At 37.1% G+C, this 23,773-nt stretch overlaps 1 protein-coding gene across 2 annotated transcripts in view; it reads right to left on the bottom strand.

Annotated features, from left to right (window-relative positions):
• The window catches only part of MLH1 (MUTL-homolog 1), a 255,513-nt gene that overhangs the window by 120,017 nt on the left and 111,723 nt on the right, over positions 1 to 23,773 (bottom strand). For both annotated transcript variants that reach the window (XM_089808703.1, XM_089808704.1), the window contains exons 8-9: positions 2,467 to 2,533; positions 1,737 to 1,872 (exon numbers count right to left, since the gene is read on the bottom strand). In XM_089808703.1, coding sequence (XP_089664829.1) covers positions 1,737 to 1,872; positions 2,467 to 2,533 — 203 coding nt within the window. The remainder of the gene's footprint in view (positions 1 to 1,736; positions 1,873 to 2,466; positions 2,534 to 23,773) is intronic.

Below are 23,773 nucleotides of genomic sequence, written 5' to 3'. Positions count from 1 at the left end.
CCCTTCCAACAGTATTCTGAGACGATCTAGTGCTCACTCCCGACCTGGACCTTATTCTTCAGTGCTGGACTTTTTCCCGCCTAGGAAGGACCTTTAGTTTTCCTTTGTGGGTCTTTTGCTTTATTTTTTGTTCCTTTTCCAATCACCGTTTGGTGTTCTTGTTGTTGGTTATTGCCCTCGTTGTATGCTTTCAGTCCCTTAGACCCTTTTGTGGTCTCTTGTTGGACATTAATAAATTTATCTTATCTTATCTTGAGCATACTTTTCTACATTTGATCCATTTGCACATCTTTCGATAAGACTTTATTTGTGAGTTCCCAATAAAGTGATCACCTACAAGACCCCTCACCGATCACCCACTTGAACAAATGATCCACTTTCAATACACAATGCAAATGCCACATGTGTATTGCAATGTCCACCCATGCTTAATGACACATTTCACCACCTCCATACTTAAAAGTACAATGACTTTATCATGGTAAAACTTTCAAGCATTGAGCAACTAACTCCAAAACCTTCTCTCATTACAGTATTTTCAATATCGGTTCACAAGTAAAGTGAGATCTAATATCCATATAAAGTTGCAGCTTGTTTACACAAACACAAAGCACTAACAAATTATGAGTAGAACAAGATTGCTCTGAAAGCATTTTGTCTATCACATCATAATAGAGTATGATTCTATTGTTGAAGCCTAGACCCAGTTATTCTTTGTATCCAAACTGTCCCATGTTCTGTTATGACAAAAGCTATATATTCTAGCATTGTAGCTGCAAATATACTCATGGACACCTCCCCAATCAATTCCTCACTAGAAACCTCCTCTATTGGTATTCAACCAAACAAACTGAATTGCGATGGTAACCTATTACATTTGCAAGGAGCAAAATCTTCAGCCAATGTGCATCTGGAAAATGTCAGTTGTAACAGGATAGAACCAGCCAATGAGGCTGCTGATTACAAGAATGGTTACCAAGGAGAAGATTGAACATATCTAGCAAACAAGAAGAATACCATATTCAAAACATGAATTTAGATATATACGACAAAAGAAACTTTCCAATGATGTGTTTCCCCAAAGAAAAAATTCTTTTCATAATTGTGTGTTTTATAAACCTCTCGTCACTCAAAACTTGTGATGAGAAAAAAGAGAAAATACAGATTTACTATTATTGAGCAATATACAGAGAAATCGTTTTTAGCAGAGTGCTCATAAGCTTTTTCAACCAGTGTTTAATGGAGGTTGGTGCCTCATACTTTGGTTCTCAGAGGGAGCTGGTGCTTCAAGTGAGTTGGAGCATTTTGAGTAAGACCAGTAACTTATGTGGGTTGTCGCCTAGATTTTGTAAGAAATTAATAAAAGCAATATTTTACCATGTTTTTTTTCCCCTTCGGCATCTTCCATGTAATTTATGTATCCTTGCATGTACTGTTTGCTTGATGTTTTTGAAGTTACATGCAGATTTAAAATAAGTGTTAAAATTTGTCCTAATACAGATTCAACCCGTCCTCTCAATATTAGCATATGCTCTTTACCAAGAGGTGAAAAGAGAAAACTTGACCAAATGTATTACGTAACTAAATGATTCAACAACGCATTGACCTCACATCTATTCTAACTGGACATAAAATGCATATTATTATTAATATATTTATCATTTCTTGAAGCAAGAATATTGACACCAACTAATAAACTCTACTAGTATGGACTAAACTTTTCCCAATATCATTACCTTATGGCAGCCAGATCACCTTGACCTTCCTGACCTTCATTAGGTTTCTTTTGTAAGAAAGCATGCATCCTTCCTGCTGGATTTGATGAATCTGTACGTACAATTTGACTGACTGGAACTTTTGGGGATTTTGTTTCTGTTCAATAAAGCAAGTAGAAAACAGAACCAACAACATGATAAGATAAGGAACATTTTAGGTCATCAAAATGGAAAGCATCCTGAACAAACAAAATGTTTGGAGCTTCCTATGAAGAAACACAAGAGCATTCCTGCACACAACCCTACCATTGCAACAAATATCCAAAGACTTAAGAGACACAAAGTCCAAAACTAAATAGACAACAACAGGATCAGAAACTAACACACCCAATGCACCCATTCAATGCTTCAAACCTCCTAAATGTTAGAAATTTAAAAAAATATAAAAAAAAATCGATCATAAGAAGCTATTGTTTCTATAATGCTAGATGCCCATTCCCTTTAAACTATTAGTTCCCACACTACTCATATGGCAGCACCATGGGCCTAACCAAGAAAAAAAACCCAAAGTTTACAAGCTATCAAATACGCCTTTCATCACACATATAGGAATGCTCCAAGTACAAATAAATTTAATAATAAAATACCTTTCTATAAGGTATAGCATAGATGAAGAAACTAACATAAATAGCAGCAAAATTCTTCTTACAAACAACTCAAAGCTAGTTGAGAAAATATATATTCTTCTTACCAAGCTTTCCGGCTAAACTTTCTTCCTCTTCAGAATTAGCAACCTTCGATATGCCAGGCAGTGTTTTCTATCACAAAGAGACTAAACTCAATACAAGAAATTTCCTTTCCCTTGGCTTTTAACAGGTAGATGCTTCTAAAAATAATTCACTATCCAAAGTAGAGAACTCGGGCACATCTACACAACATGTTAACAATTATTATCTTACAGGAACCAACAAGATAACATTTCCTCAAAACAATTCCATATTGTGCTAACTTGAACAAATGAGAGTTTCCCATAATTCCCAACTCATAATTCGTTTCATTACTCAAATATATATTTTTCAAAAAGATGTAAATTTCAAATGCAGGCCTTCACGCAACATACTGTTCCATTGTGTGTTATTTCATAATCAGTTGGCTGCACTTTACAATGTTGCACAAAGAAACAGCAATAACTGACAACTCCTGAGATACAACTGTCAGAAAGCAGAGCTGGAACAGTCAAGGAAACAACATTAACATATATACAGCATTACCAAAAAGAATGGGATAGAAGACAGAAGGTTACACTGCATTTATGGTTAGCTATTTTCCTAAGGAAAGAAAACTGTAACAAGAATTCCTGATAGCAATTTCACAAATTGACTTGCTGTGGAAAATATCTCCTACTTATCAATTAAGAATATTGTACTTCAAAAAACTTCCAAAAGAACAATTGATAGACCAGAAACATATCCATTTTAGGGATTCTCCAGCTCCAGCAAAGGATATTCCAACCATTTCTATAATAGAAAAAGTTTGAGGCTGCAGGGAAAATGTCTCCAGCCTCCCCAAAAGGATTTCCAAGATTTACAGCCAAAACATGAAGTGAGATTTCCACAAGATCCTAAACAAAATGAATTTCTCTGATTTTCAGTTATTTCCTCCCTCATTTTAAATAAATGCCAACAATGATACTGTTAAGTTTCAACCCAAAATATTGTTCCGACTAAAAAAACTTCTCCGTGTCAAGCCATCTTTCTGGTCAAATTCTTGATTTTTCTTACATTGTGAGCCATAATTGAAATCTTCTCTCCCGAAGTTGTGAAGGTTCCTTCAGTCATTTATAGTCATATCATAGAAGGACAAACAAATGAAGCTTTCCCACATATTAGGCAAGGCAACAATCAGGGCTAAGGTGAGGAAGAAGAGGATAGAGTGACCTAAGGGTAATTCCTCTAGAAACAATTTTGGGAAATTTCAACCCAAATTATTGTTCTAACCGTACAAAATTTTCATGTCTAGTCATCCTTCAAGTCAAATTCTTTTTTTCCTCATATTCTGAGCCAAAATCAAAATTCTTGTCTCCCATAGTCATGAAGCTTGTTTTATGGTTTCAAGTTAGTAGCTTTGCAAGACCAACAAAAAAACTTTGCCACATTCAAGCAAGGAGAAGATTAGAAATAAGGGAGTTAATAAATCATATCTAATGAGAAAATGGGGGCACCCTGAAATGTTTTCAAGTTACAAAAAAGGTGCATAAGCAACATGGAGTATGCATAGGAGAGAGAGAGTATCAAGTCTAAACATAAAAGCCCACAAAAATGATGGACAACATTTCCACTCAAGAGACTATGTCAACTTCAAATCAGAAGAAAGTGAACCAAGTCCTGGAAAGCCATGCACCAAGAGAAAAATTCAATTAAGTGAACTTACAAATTGAAATAAGTGCATGCAGACTTGAAAGCGCCCCAAGAAAAAAAAAATTTAATTAAGTCAATATGAAAACAGGTCAAACATTAAGTTGCTAATCTTGGTAATTTTCAGTTCATGTCTTTTGTTTTGTTTCTTGGGTTCAATCAAAAAAGAATTTGAGGTTTTGTTATGGGTTTACCTGTACTATTACGCATGTATCCTCTGAGGGATCCAAATTCCTCAAACCTCCAAACATCCATATTTAGCTTTTAAACCATTACTTTTTTTTCTCAATTAATAAGTAAATAAATAATGGCCTTTCCTCACGAGTCATATAATATTATCAATGAAGTAAACCTAAACCTGATTAAAATAGAATAGATGTTATCAATCAACAAAACTAACAAATAAATGATTGAAACAAAAACTAACTCCATAAAAGATCAAAGGATAAATATTTGAACAATCAAAAAATATTTTACAAAAATATTTCTAGGCATCATTAAGCCGTAGCAATGAATTAATAGGAGTCTTTACATAGCAAGAAGTGCCCTTAAAATCTCTTAAAGAAAAATATCTGAATAGTGCAGTCTAATATCATTCAACTTGTTCAACCTGATCCTTCATGATTTTGAGAAAGTATTCGAGCAGAAGTTGCAATGAGTGCTCGAACACAAAATACAATGACAAAGAAATCTGGGCTTGTTACATGCCCATCACACCAACACTTTAATTTTGTGTGTTCAATCTCTAATTCATTTTGTGTAATTCCTATCGCATTTGCATTCTTAAATTTATATTTTTGAGATTTGTTTCATATATATTTGTATAAGATTCTCCAAGATTGTGCATACCACCATTCTTTTTGTATTGGGTTTTGTATGGTGTACTTAACAAGACACTTTAGTATTATTGAAATGTATGTCTACTACAATGTTATTTTACTGGATCATGCTTGTGTATGATCGTACGACTATTCTTATGTTTATGATGTTGCCCCATTCAGGGAATTGTGTGCTTTGGCTATTATATATGTCCACGATTACCCTTGACATGTGTTAAGTAATTATAGGTATTGGGAATTCTTCCACCTAGCTTTGACAATACTTATGAGGAGATATCACACTAATCGATTTCTACCACATCTTACGCACCATACTCAATTTTGAGTATGATTTCTCATTTTATGAGAAATATTATACCCCACATACCACAATTGGTAATGCCCTAAAAACCCTACGTGTTCCACAATTGAAGTGTGTTTGAAACTTAACATTAATTTATGTTCTCATTGTTGTCGGTAAAAGGTATTGTAGCTGACGGGTAGAGTTGTATCCGAAAGGGCGCATAACGGTTGAGTCGCCCCTTCGGGAAAGTATATGTACATCATCTGAATGGACTATTGGATCATCATTATCATTGGAATCATTGTTTGCATACTGCTTATATGAATAAAGTATCTTGTTTTGCATTACATTCTAATACCTTAATGCGATAAGTATCTATTTACCCTGTACGGTGGCATCGTTGCCAGTCGAACCTGCTATACAAGAGGTGTTATGAAGATTAAAATTGAATCTGCTTAATAAAGATAGGAATAAAATAAAAGACAAGAACGATATACACACAACACAGGAAGCATTAATTTTAACACAACAGGCAGAGCACAAACAGAAGTTCCAGCAGCTTACCAACAAACACCGAGGGGGTGAAGGAGCACTGACGAAGGGAGTGCATTCACCTAGCAGACCGACAAGTGCAGAGGAATTGCTCGAAGAAATGCGATAGAAATTGAATTTGGTGCAAGAGACAAGGGAGGAGTTCTTTAACTTGTATACACCGAGGGTAGAGAACCTAAATGGAAGAGAAGGTACTCGCATGGCTCGAAGTGCCGAAGGAGCACAAGCGTGGGGTGAACTCTTCGTTCCAAATACACCTGACGAACGGATACAGGTAGAGGATCGAACAACTTTGCTTGAAGAAGATCCATTCACATCGAGTAATGTAGTTGTCCAAAGTAGGGCAGTTGTCCGAAGCAACATGGTTGTGCAAAACAATGCGGGTACTCAGAACAATGTGGGTGCACACCAAGTACCACAGACTCAGAAGAAATTAACAATGGCAAGACCGAAGGAGAAACTGTCAAAGTTCAATGGTGATGTGCGGACTGATCCAATGAGACACTGTAAAACATGTGAAACGATCTAGATGTCGAATGGTGTAACGAACCAAGATGACTGGATCCGACAGTTTCCAGCAACCCTACAGGGTGTAGCGATTGATTGGTTTTTGGATGTCGATCCTCAGAAATTAACTACATGGCCGAATGTTAAGAAAGAATTCATAGTAGAATTCCGACTACTGAGGGATGATAACAAAATAGTAGTGGAAATCTACAATACGAAATAGGGAAAGAACGAAACAATCTATGTATATGCAAGAAAGTTGAAGGCGCTGGTGGGAAAAATGTAAAGCCAACCAGCTGACAGGTTAAAGAAAAGGTGGTTTGTTGAAGGGCTACGACCAGCATTGAAGAAACAGATGAAAATTGTACCTCCAGCATCATACATTGATGCATATAATTGGGCGATGGATTTGGGGAGTGAGCAGAAAAAGAGCAAAAAGAAGGAAAAACAAATCGTTCGACTCATACGATTCATCTTCCAAAAGTAGTAGCAGCGATGAAGAGTCAAGTAAGAAGGTTCGAGCATTACAGAAGGATATGTTACGGATGATGGAGTTCAAAAATTTGAAAAAGAATCTTGACTCAACGAAAAGAGAGGAACTGTGGTGTACAGATTGTAAGGAGAAGGGCCACACAAAGGGCTCCTGCCCGAAGAAACAATTTTGCGATATCTGTCAAATTGCAGGACATTCCACCAAGGAATGCCCGTTCAATATGAAAACGAAGAGACATCAGCAAGTGTTACTGACACAGGAAGTGTCCATCGCAGAAGCAGGAACGAACACGAACAATGACGCAACCTCAGGAGGGTACCGTAACAATAATCGGTGTTGACGAGGCATAAACAATAATAATAACAACAATAATGGGGGGCGAAGTCGGATACAGTATGACTCAAGTGGACAGTTGATGATACAATGTTGTGCGTGCAACCTCTAGGAACACTTCGCTAGAGACTGTACCACGAAGGAAACACCACAGTTGTTGTCTAGATGGTGTGGTCCGGGAGCACGAGGATTCGAAATGTCCTAAGCAAGGGGTGAACTTGTTAAGTATAGAAACATGCGAGAAGGAGACATTAGCCATCAGTTCCAAGCAGGCAAAGAAGGCAATATATCCAAATGCAGAAGAGGAAAAGAAAAGGTTGCAACAAGCGCGAGCAGAATTAAGAAAACAAATGGAAGCCAAAAAATCACAAACAAAAGACACTGCCAGCATCTCAAAGAGGAACCTAGCAGAACAAAATATTATATGGCAAGTAATGCAAATATAAGTTCCTATGAAACTGAATGACCTTACAATGCCTCAGCTATGAACTGCAATACAGAACATGACCACTCCCGAAAGCGACAAAAGAGACAAGAAAAGATGGCAATGGAACGATTGCAACAGACCCAATGCTACTGGCACTCACTACGGGAAGACATCCTACAGTAGTAGAGACAGGTATCCTCAGAACCATCCTCACGAAAACGATCGCAGTTGGAGGATCAGGAGTGACTGTACTACCACACGATATATGGAAATAGTTGGGACAACCTACGTTGTGGCCACCTATATTTCTACTACTCACTGCCGATCAGCACGGGATCAAGCCTTTAGGGACCCCGATGGCGCAACCTGGAACCATCGAGACACAGCCATTCTTATTGGATTTTGTGGTCATACCATTAAAAAAAGGGGTACAACGCCATCCTCGGATAGGGCTGGCTAGTACAGGCAAAGGTGAAACATGATTGAAAACAGAACACTCTGTCCATGAAAGGCGGAAGCTGGAGATTTGTAATCGACCTACACACATAGATGGTAGGAGAGGAGGCCACATCGTCGGATTCCAAAAGCTAAGGTGGAGGAGACGACGAGGGGAAGAAAAGAATGGAACTTGATGAGGAGGGAATATTGAGATTGGAAGGAGGGTCTAACGATGACGACCTAGACTCGGTGAATGGCTTACTCCATTGGCAGATGGAGGACTACGAACTCTTTCCAAGCTGTAACATGTTAGGGGTCAAGGATGGAAAAGAAGAGATAGAATTTCGGAAGGAGTATAGAGAAGTAAAGGAAGGAGAAGCACAAATAGATGAAACGCCTGCACGTACGTTTAGTGAAGACAAACCTATTAAATACGAAGAACCTGCAGTAAAGACAATGAACTTAGGGGATGAAGCTAGCCCGAAGAATATATTTGTGGGAGATGACTGGAATCCAGTCCTGAAGGCAGTAACATTTAAAATATTTATGGTATATAAAGATGTGTTTGCGTGGAACTATAAGGACTTGAAAGGGGTACTGCTAGAATTATGTGTCCACCGGATACCACTGATAGGAGCAGTACTCGTACAGAAGCGGTCGTACTAGACGAACAAAAATTATGCCGCACGAGTCACTGACGAGATCAATCAAATGCTTGAAGCAGGCATTATTTTCAGGGTGCAGACAAGTGAGTGGGTATCTTCAATTGTGATATCTTTGAAGGATACCACTCGAATAAGGATATATGTGGACTTTTGATGCTTGAACACAGTAACCATCAAGGATTTGTTCCCGATACCATTCACTGATAGTATTTTGGAAGAAGTTGCAGGGCACGAAATCTATTCATTTATGGATGGATTCTCTAGATACAACCAGATATCCATTGCGGAAGGAGATAGGCTTAAAACAACCTTCATAGTTGAAGATGAAGTATATGCCTACAATAGGATGATGTTAAGACTGTGTAATGCTCCAGCAACATTTTAGAGAATTATCTTGCACATATCTGATAAGATGTCAGTCAGGAATTTCAGGGAATTTTTGGACTACTAGTCAATTTTTAGTGCGGAGGATAAGCATATAAGCGCACTCAGAGAATGCATGGAAAGATGCAAACAGGCGAGACTAGCACTGAATCCGAAGAAGTGCAGATTCATGGTACCACAGGGGAAGCTATTAGGGCACATAGTATGCAAAGCAGGATTAAAGACGGATCTTGACAAAGTCCGAGTATTCTTGGAAATGCCATCGTCGATTGATGTAGCAGCGGTAAAATCGTTCCTTGGACATATTGGATATTACCGAAGGTTCATTAAGGGCTTTGCGAAAATATTTTATTTGCTTGACAAACTAACCTGCAAGGGAGAACCTTATAAATGGGATACAGAGCAAAATGAAGCCTTCGAAGGACTAAAAACAAGACTAGCTACAAGGCCTATCCTAGCTTATCCAAACTGGGATACGGAGTTTCATGTCCATGTTGACATGTCGAACTATGCAATTGGAGCAATGTTGGCACAAACAGGTGACCACGGATTGGATAATCCAATGTGCTTTGCGAGTAGGCTACTATCTAAAGCGGATAAGAATTACAGTACAACAGAACGAGAGGCACTTGGAATGGTATACGCCGTACAGAAATTTAGACCTTATCTACTGGCGCCTCCGTTCGTATTTTATGTGGATCATCAAGCACTATTATACCTCGTAAACAAGCCGATCATCCAGGGAAGCATAAGCAGATGACTACTATTGTTACAGGAGTTTACATTCAAAATTGTAGTACGGCCTGGAAAAAGCCATGTAAGTGCAGACCATTTGTCAAGGATCAAATCAAGAGAACCACCGAAGGGAGTTAATGATGATTTTCTTGATGCAAAACCATTCCAGATTGTCATACTACCATCCTGGTGCGCAAGTATTGGGGAATATCTTTCCACAAGGCAATTTCCTAGGGAAATGCCACCGAACAAAAGGAGGAAACTAGTGCTATGGAGTCGGACATTTCAGTTGATCAACGAGTTACTAGATAAAATGGGACCCGACCAAATTCTATGATGGTGCGTTTTAGAAGAGGAAATGCCAAAGGTGTTGAAGGAAACACATGAAGGACCAGTAGGAGGACACATGGGGCTGGATACAACTATGCGAAAGATAATTCGGGTAGGGTTATGGTGGCTAACCGTGCACGACATCAGGGAGTGGGTCATTGCGTGCGATACATGTCAGAGGGTTGGGAAAACACTAAAAAGGGATTTCATGCCTCAACCCTTCACACACACGAGTTATTTGAACGATGGGGTTGGACCCCTCAAGGTAAGTATCAGGGGATGCAGGTACATCATGGTAGCGACAAAGTACCTTCCCAAGTGGGTAGAGGTGCGGGCCCTACCAGACAACTCTACAATCAGCATAGCAAAATTCATTTACAAGCAAATCATCACAAGGTACAAAATCCCGCTACAGTTGACAAGCAACTGTGGGGGACATTTCGTCAGTTACGTCATTCTACTATTGACCACAGAGTTCAAGATATACCATTCTTTATCAAAGCCCCTATTATCCAAGAGCAAACAGACAAGCAGAAGCTACAAATAAAATCTTAGTCGGAGAAATTTATAAATCTTGCACAATCGAATGAGAGGGTTGGGAAGAAAAGCTAACATCAGCATTATGGGCGTACTGTACTTCATACAAGGTAAGCACGAGACACACCCTATTTCAATTGATGTATGGGCAGGAGGCTGTGGTACTGACAGAATTCATGGTACCATGTTTAAGGATCGCAATTGAAAACAAACTAGGAGATATGAAAAGTCTGAGGGAAAGACTATAATTTAAATAAACTCGACAAATGACAACTGTAGGCACAATGGGCCACTGAGGTTACACAGTACAGGCGTAAGGCATGGCATGACAAGCACTTGAAGTTGAACAAGTTTTCACCGGGCCAACTACTGTTGAAGTATAATGGGTGCAACGAAATCAAACCAAGAAAGTTTAAAGCGAAATGGGTCAGGCCATACAAGATCCGCGAAGTTGGTGATAATGGAACAATAAAAATAGGGACGCTCGATAGGAAGGAAGTGCCTGATGTAGTGAATGAGTTGAAGCTGAAAGCCTAATCATGAAAGAATTAACCCGCCTCCGTGGACGAGCAACTAAGAGACAGTATAAAAATAATAATAAGAAGTAATGTATATATGTAAATTAAATAAGTGTAAATAATAATAAAGAATGTATAAGTAAAGCACATTAAAATTTTCATAGTTCGACCATAGACAAAAGCAAGCAAATAAGTAAATATAAAAAAGAACATTATAACATGTTAATAGAGCCATCGATTGGACACCGTACAGTTATATATGTAGGCTATATTAGCATACCGTATGGCCTAAGGAGACAGGGAGGATGTGAGCAACACAATATATCTGTCGCACGACTAGCACAAACAGGAGATCGCATAGGACATTTCTGTACAATAAGCTCAGAGGGGAAGTTGTTGATCACCACCATACCGTATGGACACAGCCAAGGTATTATTGTACAGTAGCAAGAAGTTACCGTTGGGCAAATAGACAACACTGTGTGGTAACAAGGAAGTGGTAACAGGGAGAACATAAGGAGAAGTCAACCATACAGCCTTAGGGGAAGACAATGTGCAGACAGTAAGCAAAGAGACATATCATACAACACCATTGGAGTCGTACGGTCTTCCCAGAAAACAAAAAAGATCTCATACGATTGGCTAAGACAAGATATAAGTGCACAGAAGTTGGAATGTATAGTCATGGAAGAGAAAGGGTGTTACATCGCAATTTTTGACCTAATTTGAAATATAGCCATTGAGGTTCACATGAAGTCAATTGACAGTGAAATTGATTATAATCTTGTGAAATGATAAGATGATTAGTTGCTATAATTTCATGTGAAGATAACATGCTAGTTGATATCACGAATTCATGGAATTGAAATGGTAGCTAGCCGTTATGATTATTTATAACTACTTATGATTTAATTTCAGAGAATTTCCTTGCAGGAAACACGTTGAAGGGGTGGAAGCATTGTCAAAAAAGAATTAGGCACAGGAGTATCACCATCATTGGGCAGATGGGTTGAGGACCTAACAATTTGAAACAAGATACATCCGTAGGACCCGCATGAGCTATTTAAATAAATAATTTGAGAAACATAAATAATTGGATTAAAATATAAAATGTACCTTAAAGGATTTAATTTAATCTTTCACCTTATTATTATAATAGATATATCTATATACATACATATAGATATAAAAATGAGATGGCAGCATTATATTATAATAATTTAATAAAATGATGTCACCCCATTAATATTTACATGTACATATATAATATAAAATTATAATAATATTCAAATATAATAACATTTGAATTATTATAATATTCGAATTATAATCTTCCAACTCTATTCTTTCCATTTTAATATTCTTGCTTTTAATCAATTAACATTTGGCATGTTAAATTGAATTAATAATTGGAATTCGAATGGACTTCTTCGAACTAATAGAAGCCAAGGAGTCTCGGCTAGTCTTAAGAGAGCCGTGATCAACCAAACAACATCATTCTTTTCTTCCCTTTCTATTATCTGATACATTTCATTTTAAGCCCCTGACAATGTTTCACCTCTTCCCAAGTTGTCGGACATACAATAGACAAAAATAAGTTATATGTTCAATTAGTTTCCGAAATCAGGTATTTTACTTTCATGATGTATATACAAGACTAAGGTAAGATTAATTGAGTTATTTTACATTTAGTTGCGAGAGATAGGTTTATCTGGTGGATTGTTATCTTTCATTTATATGAATAATAAATATGAGCATATGTTCTAATCATATGTTATTGCCACAGTTAAGCAATTGGAAGGATAGAAATGATACAGTGGTATCTGAAGCCCTAATTGATTCCTTGGTATCTAAAGCCCTAATTGATACAATGGTATCTGATGCCCTAAAGGATCCAATGGTAATTGAAGCCCTAATTGATATAGCGGTTTTGGATGGTAGTTGTTATTTGATATTGTTATAGTGGTATTTGTGGACTAACCTGGGTGGTTGCAGAAGCATACCTACAATGATTTCTTGGTTCAAATTCTATGGTATGTGAATTTTAATTTCTACAGTGAATTCATTGATGGTGGTTTAAGTTCTTAGTTAAGAAATTTTGTTTAACTGATTTTTAACCGTCAATCTCTTTCATATGAACGAAACTGATTTAACTCTCTTCCTATGAAAATGAAGTAATAACTGTATTTCTTTGAGTATGTTAGTTGTTAATTTAAGACCTGGGAAAACGGAATGTTACATACGGTATCAGAGTGGTGGGTTCAACACTGAAAGCTTGGGCCCAACATTGTTTTTGAGAAATTGAAAATGTAAATGTTGAAAAAGATTTATATTACATGATTGGATATTACAATCAAAACTAGAAAAAATCACATCGGGAAATCATCCAAAAAAGTCGGGAAGGGCTGAGATGATATGAAATGAAGAAATGTATAAACTGCAATATCATAAAGATGAAACAGAATTAAGAAGATTACATGATTGGCAAGTCGAGTGGTGGTGATCGGGTCATTGAAAATGGAAATCCTTGGCCAAGGTAATTTATAGGCATATGTGTCATCTAATGATCACTTGATGTCCATAGACGTCAGTTATATAGGTATATTTGATTGCGCACTCAAGCCACTCGGTAGCTCGATGGTTGGACTGAAGAACATCCCAAGGAAGCCATTCTGATATGTTAGAATGTGTGGGGATAAGTATGGTTCGAGGCCAAAGCTTGCGCAATCCAAAACAGCTTCTATAATCTTGATAAAATGTTATCAAAATCCATGATGGCTACATAATTCTTTTCAGTTGAATATTCTCAGCATCTACTTTATGCAATTAAATTCCTGTTCTTATGAAATGGTAGAAATAAATTGTTATCTATTCTTGAACTTGAACTGAAGGAAAATAAAATCGTGAACCATGATCCTTTCTGATGTTGATTAAACGACAAGATCATTTTGTGCTCCAGTTTGGAGTAAACACACTTGAAACTATCAATACTTGTTTACAGATGTAAACTTTTGTTTAAGTTTTTCCTTCAAACATTACAATGATGAGATGGGCATGAAAGCCTAGGTCATACAAATGGAAAAGATAAACTTCCAAATAATTAAAGATGAATGATGAGCTACTCATGAGAATTTGTCTCAGATGCTTATGATCTTGATTAGATATGGGATGATTTTGCATAGTATATCATGTTTTTACCCTTTGACACACTGCTATACATGTATAATACACATGCGATGTTGACTTCACATATTGAACTGTTGTATATTGTTTTGGAGATGAGGTGTATATTCCATCACGAGATGATTAATGAATTGTAATTGTGATTAAGATGGGCAAGAAGGCCGAGGTTACATAAATGGAAAACATGGATCTATTAACTCTTTTTCAACGATCTGAAAGTTTGCAAGGATAATCTACCTAATTATAAGTGCCATATGCCAAATGGTATTTATAAGTGATTTAAACTATGACCAAGATCTAGAACTTGCTAGTTGAAGAATTCCAATTTTGAATACTTATCTAACTCTTTGTTATTGAACCCTAAAAATTCTGTTAAATGAAGATATCAATATGGAATCGAACTAATGATATGGTGAGTGTCTACATGAGAATGACAAGAATATGAAATAGAATCAACTCAATTGATGCTGAGATGACCACAAGTACGGTAAAGTAAACTCAGGTGAGTATGTGTTTAATTTTATGATATCATGCAAGTATCTTTCTGGAAACTAAGAAGTAAAAATGGACCTTAAGGTTTTGAGTATGATTAGATTTTGATCCAATTTTGAATAAGAAATGATATCACGATGCTATATATATATCTTGTATTTGGAATATTCTTTTAGTGTCTAATTTGCAGACATCATCGAGGACGATGAAACACAAAGGGGGATGGTACATTACATTCCAATTTTAAAATACTCTTTTATGGTGTTCATTACAATTTCAAGTTCATCGAGGACGATGAACCACAAGGGGAATGGTATGTTACATCCCAATTTTTGACCTAATTTGAAATATAGCCATTGAGGTTCACATGAAATCAGTTGATAGTGAAATTGGTTATAATCTTGTGAAATGATAAGATGGTTAGTCACTATAATTTCATGTGAAGATAACATGCTAGTTGATATCACGAATTCATGGAATTGAAAAGACAGCTAGCCATTATGATTATTCATAACTAGTGATGATTTAATTTCAGAGAATTTCCTTGCAGGAAACACGTCGAAGGGGTGGAAGCATTGTCAAAAAAGAATTAGGCATGGAAGCATCACCATCACTACGCAGATGGGTTGAGGACCTAACAACTTGAAACAAGATACATTAGTGGGACTCCCATGAGCTATTTAAATAAATAATTTGACAAACATAAATAATTGGGTTAAAATATAAAACATACCTTAAAGGATTTAATTTAATCTTTCACCTTATTATTATAATAGATATATCTATATACGTACATATAGATATAAAAATGAGATGGCACCATTATATTATAATAATTTAATAAAGTGATGTCACCCCATTAATATTTACATGTACATATATAATATAAAATTGTAATAATATTCAAATATAATAACATTTGAATTATAATAATATTCGAATTATAATATTCCAACTCTATTCTTTCCATTTTAATATTCTTTCTTTTAATCGATTAACATTTGGCATGTTAAAAATTGGAATTCGAATGGACTTCTTCGAACCGATAGTAGCTGAGGAGTCTCAGCTAGTCTTAAGAGAGCTGTGATCGAGCAAGCAACATCATTCTTTTCTCCCCTTTCTATTATCTGATACGTTTCATTTTAAGCCCTTGACAATGTTTCACCTCTTCCCAAGTTGTCGGACGTACAACAAACAAAGATAAGTTATACATTCAATTGGTTTCTAAAATCAGGTATTTTACTTTTATGATGTATATGCAAGACTAAAATAAGATTAATTGAGTTATTTTACATTTAGTTGCAAGAGATAGGTTTATCTGGTGGATTGTTATCTTTCATTTATATGAATTAAAAATATGAGCATATCTTCTAATCATATGTTATTGTCACAGTTAAGCAGTTGGAAGAATAGAAATGATATAGTGGTATCTGAAGCCCTAATTGATTTCGTGGTATCTAAAGCCCTAATTGATTTCGTGGTATCTAAAGCCCTAATTGATACAGTGTTATCTAATGCCCTAAATGATCCAATGGTAATCAAAGCCCTAATTGATACAGCGGTTTTGGATGGTAGTTGTTATTTGATATTGTTATACTGGTATTTGTAGACTAACCTAGGTGGTTGCAGAAGCATACCTACAATGATTTCTTGGTTCAAATTCCATGGTATGTGGATTTTAATTTCTATAGTGAATTCATTGATGGTGTTTTAAGTTCTTAGTTAAGAAATTTTGTTTAATTAATTTTTAACCGTCAATCTCTTCATATGAATGAAACTGATTTAACTATCTTCCTATGAAAATGAAGTAATAACTGTATTTCTTTGAGTATGTTAGTTGTTAATTTAAGACCCGGGAAAATGGGATGTTACAAAGCGTACCATACTGTAGCAAACAAAAGGATGTGTCACTGTACGGACATCGTGAGAAAGAGTTCCTAGTATCCTTTCACATTGTACGACCAGTTCAGGAAGGAGCAAGAAATATTTTGTATGGCTTGCAACCTATCTATGTCTAGAAAAGTAATCAAACTGGCATTGAAAAGAAGTGACCACCGTACATCGTTAGGGGAGGACAACGTGCAGGAGACATACCATACGGCCAGCCAAAAGACCATTGCGGGGAAATAATGAGTATACCGTACAGTGACTGCGATTGAAAGGAGATCATACGGCAAAACACAGAGGATCATATAAAAGGAGCGGGCTAAGAGAAAGAGGCATAAGAGAGCACAAGTATAGCTTTCTATTACACCTATAGACACTACCGTATGGTGGAAATGATTAAAGAGTTGTTCCAATGGAAAGAGTGAATACCGTATGGCTACAAGAACAAAACTAGAGACCGTACGGACAAAGAAGGCACAATTGGAAAGGAGAAAAGAGGGTTGCACAACTTAGAGGTATAAGATTGGATACAGTACGGGCATATTAAGATCACGGAATTTGAAGGAAAGTGTAAAACAAAGGAAAGTGCAATATCGAGAAGTATACCATACAGTTGTACCAACCAAGCCCTAGGGAAGTTGAACGGAAGAGTCCAAGCAACTAACCTAACTGTTTTTGTCTCCTTCACACAAAAAGACAAAAGAGGTAACAATATGCATTCAACCGGAAAGAGAGCATGGAAGAAGAAACTAGAAGAGGATTCATTAAGCAGCACAATGAACAAGAATGTCCAGTCTTTACCATCAGGTGTACGTATTGCAGACAATGGAGGCAAAAAGAAAGCAAGAGCACAGCCAGCTGCAACAACACATCTCACACCTCAGAATGTGGTATTCAAGGGTTTGAATGGACTAGAGTGTAGAAAATGGTGGTAGGAGGCTCCGAATGATCACTTTGTAAAGGACAGCATATAGAGGGCACAGGTGGAATGGACACTACGGATGCTGATATTTTGCATTCGCGACTTTGAGGGGTTTCTTCACACCATGCTAGAAACCTACGACAAATTCTCGTGAACATGCTCATTTCCTTATCTCAGACAGAATTTGGTGATATCTTTTAGAGCCGCAAACTTCAACAGGTTATTTGACATACCAAGTCACGCAAAGGGAGGAAGCAAAATCAATAATAAGCCAAAGAAACTCGATCGAAAAACCAAGGAGCAACTGGTGGAATTAGTATGTGGGAAACGGCTAGAGGCAGAAAGCAAAGCATTAATGGATTCATCGAAGGGAAGGGGATTAAAGAAATTTGATGTGCTGGAAGGACACTGGCGTTGTCTAATGGACTTAGTGAAGAGTAGACTCACTGGTTTGAGGAGGGCATTGGACATTTCATTTCTGCAGGTGACCATGTTGAATGGTATCATGAATGGCATGATGTATGATTGGGCATCCTACTGGCTAAGCGCATCTAGGAGTTTATGTCGGTGTAGCACAAAACCTTTTACATGCCACACTACGCCATCAGCCTATTTCTCAATGCTACTGCACGAATGATACCCAACAATAGGTTTGAGATCAAGCCAGGTCTGACAGAACTAGGAGAGCCACCGATCATGCAGTGGAGGCATCTTGATACTCTAGAAGGTCATTAGACAGAAAAGGATGCGACAAGAGGTAGAAAGTTCTGAGCACGGGAACACGAATAGTGGGAGACAAGACACATCCTCAAAGGGCACTGATGACGACTCAGAGGAGGAAGTGGAGGACGAGGATGATGATGAGGAAGTCAAAGTTACTCCAGCACCGATACTACTATTTCCGAGGTCCCTCACAGCTACCTCTCACTCGCACTTAGTCCCTGCAAGTGTTCACATTCCTAGGTTCAAACAATTTAGGCAACCTGTTGTCATGACATCGGTCACCGTAGCAACCAGACCAGCACCACAACCAACACCCTAGCCATCAGCACGGCCAACAACATTAGCACCTTTAGGGAGTACCGAGCCTTTAGTCGATACAGCAGTACTTGATACAGTCGTACTGGAGGCAGCCATGGGGTTATCAGAAGGGGTTTTCGGAGAGACTTTACTAGCCGTACTAGAGGTAGGGACTGAGATACTTTTACCAGATGAGGAGATGGACACTCAGGAGGGAGTGATGGAGATATTGGCAGGTGAGGGTTTGTAGACGCCCGGTGTTCATTTGGATGTAGTGGGTTTAGATGTAGTGGTTACGGTGGATGCAACGTTGTTAGCAATGCCAGTGGAGGAGCCAAACAAAGAAAGTAAATCTCAGAGATTGAGCACGTACTTGAGTATGAGGTTTAACCGCACACCAACACCACAGGCGATAAGCATTCTCACACTTGCGTGAGAAGCAACGCCGAAAGCAGATCCTCTACAAACACGTGGAGGAGAGTCACCGACACAGATTGATTGGATACCACACTTCTCCACATTGAGCACTATTGAGCAAATAGTAGAAGCAGTGAAGACGGCTATGGGCACTGAGCAGCGTACAGTGGGGCCAGATGCATCGATGAGAGAGGGTGTGGAGGCATTTATTACTGATATGGCAACTCGGGCTCGCCGAGCGATGGCCTCTACACAGACACAGACCTTGGATTCAGTGGTAAAGGAGTTAGAGCACGTCATATCCCTCATTAGGGAAGGGTGCCTAGCTGCCTTTGCAGTCTACTTTGAGGAGCGCGGGTGGCCCAGAGTTGAGACTTAAAAGATGCACAAGGATTGGGCCAATATGAGAGAGTCGGCTGGGGAGACCCGCATAGAAGCTCTAACTCAAGAGAAAGTTTAGTTATATAGGTATGCTTATTATGCCCTTCAGAGGAGCCAGGTAGACCAGGTAGCAACAGAGAGGGCTAAGGAGGAGTCAACTACCAAGGTAGCAGTGATGAAGGTGGAACTAGCTGCAAAGAAGGCAGCTTGATAGTCGGAGAGAGCAGCTTGGGAATCCAAAAGGACAACATTTTTGGCCTAGCAAAGTCAGCTACAGTAGGTGGCAGTGGAGAAGGAGCTTGGAGAGATTGCTGAGATGATGCAAATAGCTTTGGAGATTCACATGGAGGCTTAAGCAAATTTAAAAGAACCAGGCAAGTGCACGAGCTACAAGCTTAGAGCACGGCCGTCTACTACACCAAGGACGCATCCCTCTTCTTAGTTGTCTAAATCTTGATGTAATTAGTTGTTTGAGTTATAGTTTGAGTTTTGTAAAAGTTGTCTCTATTTTGTCGTCCGGAGACAACTTTACTTTTTGGGGGGGACGATGTTGTCGGTAAAAAGTATTGTAGCCAACGGGTAGAGTTGTATTCGAAAGGGCGCGTAACGGTTGAGTCACCCCTTCAGGAAAGTATATGTACATTGTCCGAATGGACTATTGGATCATCATTATCATTGTAATCGTTGTTTGCATACTACTTATACGAATAAGGTATCTTGTTATGTGTTACATTCTAATACCTTAATGCGACAAGTATCTGTTTACCCTATACGTTAAACACTCTTGTCAAAATTTAACATGAAAATGAGTTTTGTAAGTTTAAATGGTGATTCAATATTTGAAAAGCAAAATGTGGCTTATGTATATTCATTTTTAAATGTTTTGCATATTCATGTTCAAATATATGTATTTGGAAATTTAAAATTGATATTTAATCACTAATTTTCAAAAGGGAAAAATGGGTTCATTTGATAGTTAGATATTTTTTAAGTTGGGTGCATGAAAACCCTCTTATTGTTTGAATTTTTTAATTAGAACTGGGAATACAATTATAGAAGGATTAGACTGAGAATTGTTGCAAGAGAATAGGAACTAGGAAGGGTTCTTTTTGCTCATTGGACTTGTGCTTTCCTTCCCCGTGCTTGCAGAATATGAGGATTGGATTTAAAACAAGTTTGAGGTAGGAACCTCATTCGTTCTTCATTTCTCTTCCTTGAATTTCTATTTGTTTCTAAATGTTTTAATTCACTAAAACAAGCTTTTTATTTATTTAGAGTTCTTCAATTGGCTTAGTATTTGAATTGTTCTAAGAAAATTTTGTAAAATTCCCAAGTTATGTTTGTTACATCCCAAATTTTGCTTAATTTAAAAAAGTTTTTATAGCCGTTTGAATTTTCATGTGAAGTCGGTTGACTGGTAAATTAGTTGAACATTACAGTTTCACATGAAATAGAAAAGTTGATTATTTGTTATAATTTCATGGAAAGTTACTTTGATTTTATAATGAGGAATATGTTACTATCATGGTAATTCTCATTTTGTGGGAGTACAACAAAGTGAGGAAGCATTGCCAAAGAGAGAATCGAGTAAGGGGCACCAATCCACCAATGAGCCAACAGGTATGAGTTCTGATCACCATGGGTAAAAGTAAACGACTAGGCAAGCAAGAGTATACTATGGAAGACCATGAGCTAACCAGGTCAATGTGTATATCATTAGATAATAAAAGAAAAACACTAAGCATTATATAAAGGTAAGCATTATATAAAGGTAACAAAATTGTTACCTTTATAAATTGGGAAATTCTCGGAGCTTTTTGTTGTGTCAGGCATGTCTTAATATGACACCATGATACCTATATACTTATACATGTACAAAGATATATGTGTGTGTGTGTGTGTATATATATATATGTAAATCAATTAAGATATACAAGAATGTATACACCTACTTTAAAATTGATGTATACACAAGATATGTATGTTTAGGATTTACGCATGTATATGTGTATGTGTATGTGCATATATGAGTATAGGTAGGTACAATGATGTCCTTATATTAATACATTAGAAGGATGAAGCTTCTTCTTTTTTCCACCCTTGGCAATGTTTTAAGATTATAGCATGTGCAGCTATATTCCTTATAATCTTCAGCGGGCCTTAATACTTCACGGTGGTCATTTTAATAATATGAAGTTGCATATATGTTACCAATGCTTCTTTTTATAACTCATATTGCCACCTTCTTCCTTCTTGCTCGTAAACAAGCATGCTATCAAAGAGCCAAGTTCTTATATGCGATGGTTTTTTCATGCCAACAATCGTAATTTCATATCTTATTCACAATCCACTTATTGCTCTGCAAATTCACTCCACATCACATTCGCAATCGCAGTCAATTGCAATTCCACTATCGTATATTTATAGCTGCTTATCTACAATATCATGCATCATTGTGGAGAATACTTTCCACATAGAACCGTGCAACATTTTTGTGGATATATTTTATATAGCGTCCAGCATCCTTGCTTGAAGGACACAAGCATATAGTGTTGTGAGACAATATTGGAGGTTGCACCTTTTAAATCCTTGCTCCACGATTGCAACCCTTGCTTCACACTTATTAAGGGTCTGTTCTGAACATACAAAGAAGCAATAATATTTATTAGGTCATGTATTTTTATTTCTATTCTTTAGAATTGTTATAAGAGACTCGGAAATCTTAGCTTGAGAATTGAAAGAAAGCAATGATAATATAGATAGCCTAGCTCCAAATGGAGTGTCTTTTATTTACTCATGTTTGGTTGTGCAAACATGGATAAGAGTTTGAAGAATCTGTTAAATTCAGAATTAGTTTTCTTATCAAAACTTTTTTACACTTGGAAAGAGATCCAACTAGTACAATTCTTATACAGGGGCATCTTCTATATGCCTCTGAGATAAGAGACAACACTCTCAGAAAGCGTCAAGAAAGACAATTATAAAGCATCACGAATCTTTAGTATTAATGTTATGCCAAAAGCCCAGGCTAGGGCATAAAGAATTTGGCTGTGATTATACAATGTTTAGACAGGGACCCCAAGATTCAGCAAGAATGACCAGCAAGGTCTAGATGAAGGGTGTGGGATGATGATCAATGAACGAGTTATCCCAGCATGATAAGAGAAAGAAATCAGAAACTAATAAACAAATATTAAATATAAGCAATCTAACAAACTGAGTCAGCTCATGGTAGTACAAAGTATAGGCCTTGTTGTCAAGTCGAGCGGTGGGTGATCGGGTACATAGTGCCCACACAAATCCTTGGCCAAGGTAGGTTAGTGGCATGCTTGTTGTTGTGATCACTAGGGGTCAAGGTTGCTAGCAATTGATAGATAGGTTGATGAAAGGTATCCATAGCCTATCTAGCTGCCTAGCCAACACTCTTAACACTAGGGTGCTCAATGGCAGAATAGTGATGTCCAAAGCCTAATCCCAAGGTAGAGAGGGCCTTTCTCAGTTGAGATTGTGTGAGAATACTTAAAGGTTCATGGTTGGGAAGTTAAGCCCTTGGCAATGCTTCTCTCCACCAGATGCCAAGACTTGCACAATACCAGGATATGATCTACAATAACATCTTTATCGGGTACCTTACTTTTATATCTTCACATTTTCAATTGATGTATGTTATAGATGGTTAATATAGTTAAATTTGTTATTCTTTTCAATAGATTAGGATTCAATTAATCTATTGTATTTTTTGTTCATTTCATTTGAATATATAAATAGATGTTAATGGTTATAAGATGCTTGTTATAACTATCCTTCATGTGATTCTGAAATGAAATGTTTTGTTAAATTAAATCAATTTTATAGGAATGGAAAATTTAGCATGTAACAATGTCATTACAATGCCAAATTTTCTCTAGATTGGCTGAATTGTTGTTTTTATATTAGAAGGGGGTGTTGGGCACATTAGAACCACAAGGGCATCCATTAATTTTTTATTTTGAGATTTTAACTTTTTCATGAATCTTGAGCTATTTTAACAGAGTTTGGGCATTTTTGCTAGTTTTTAATGAAAATGAGGGAAAGGGGATTTTTTAAGCAATTTATGATGGATTATAATTTGAAATGGAATGTAATTGTGCCAATTGGAAATATGGGTATATTTAGATCATGTTTCATGTTTATTGAGATTTGAAAAAAATAGAAATTGTAAGATAGCAAAAAGTGAGAAAATTAATTGTTTGAATTTGATTTCCATGTTTGTTGGAGAATATGATGAGACCATGGTGTAGCGAGTAGAGTTGGTTATGTAA

The sequence above is a fragment of the Cupressus sempervirens genome, chromosome 11 (genome assembly GCF_028749045.1).
Source record: "Cupressus sempervirens isolate cs-2001-9-10 chromosome 11, ASM2874904v1, whole genome shotgun sequence".
NCBI lineage: Eukaryota > Viridiplantae > Streptophyta > Pinopsida > Cupressales > Cupressaceae > Cupressus > Cupressus sempervirens.
Note: the sequence above shows the minus strand (reverse complement) of the source record. Positions and strands in the feature narration are given on the sequence as shown.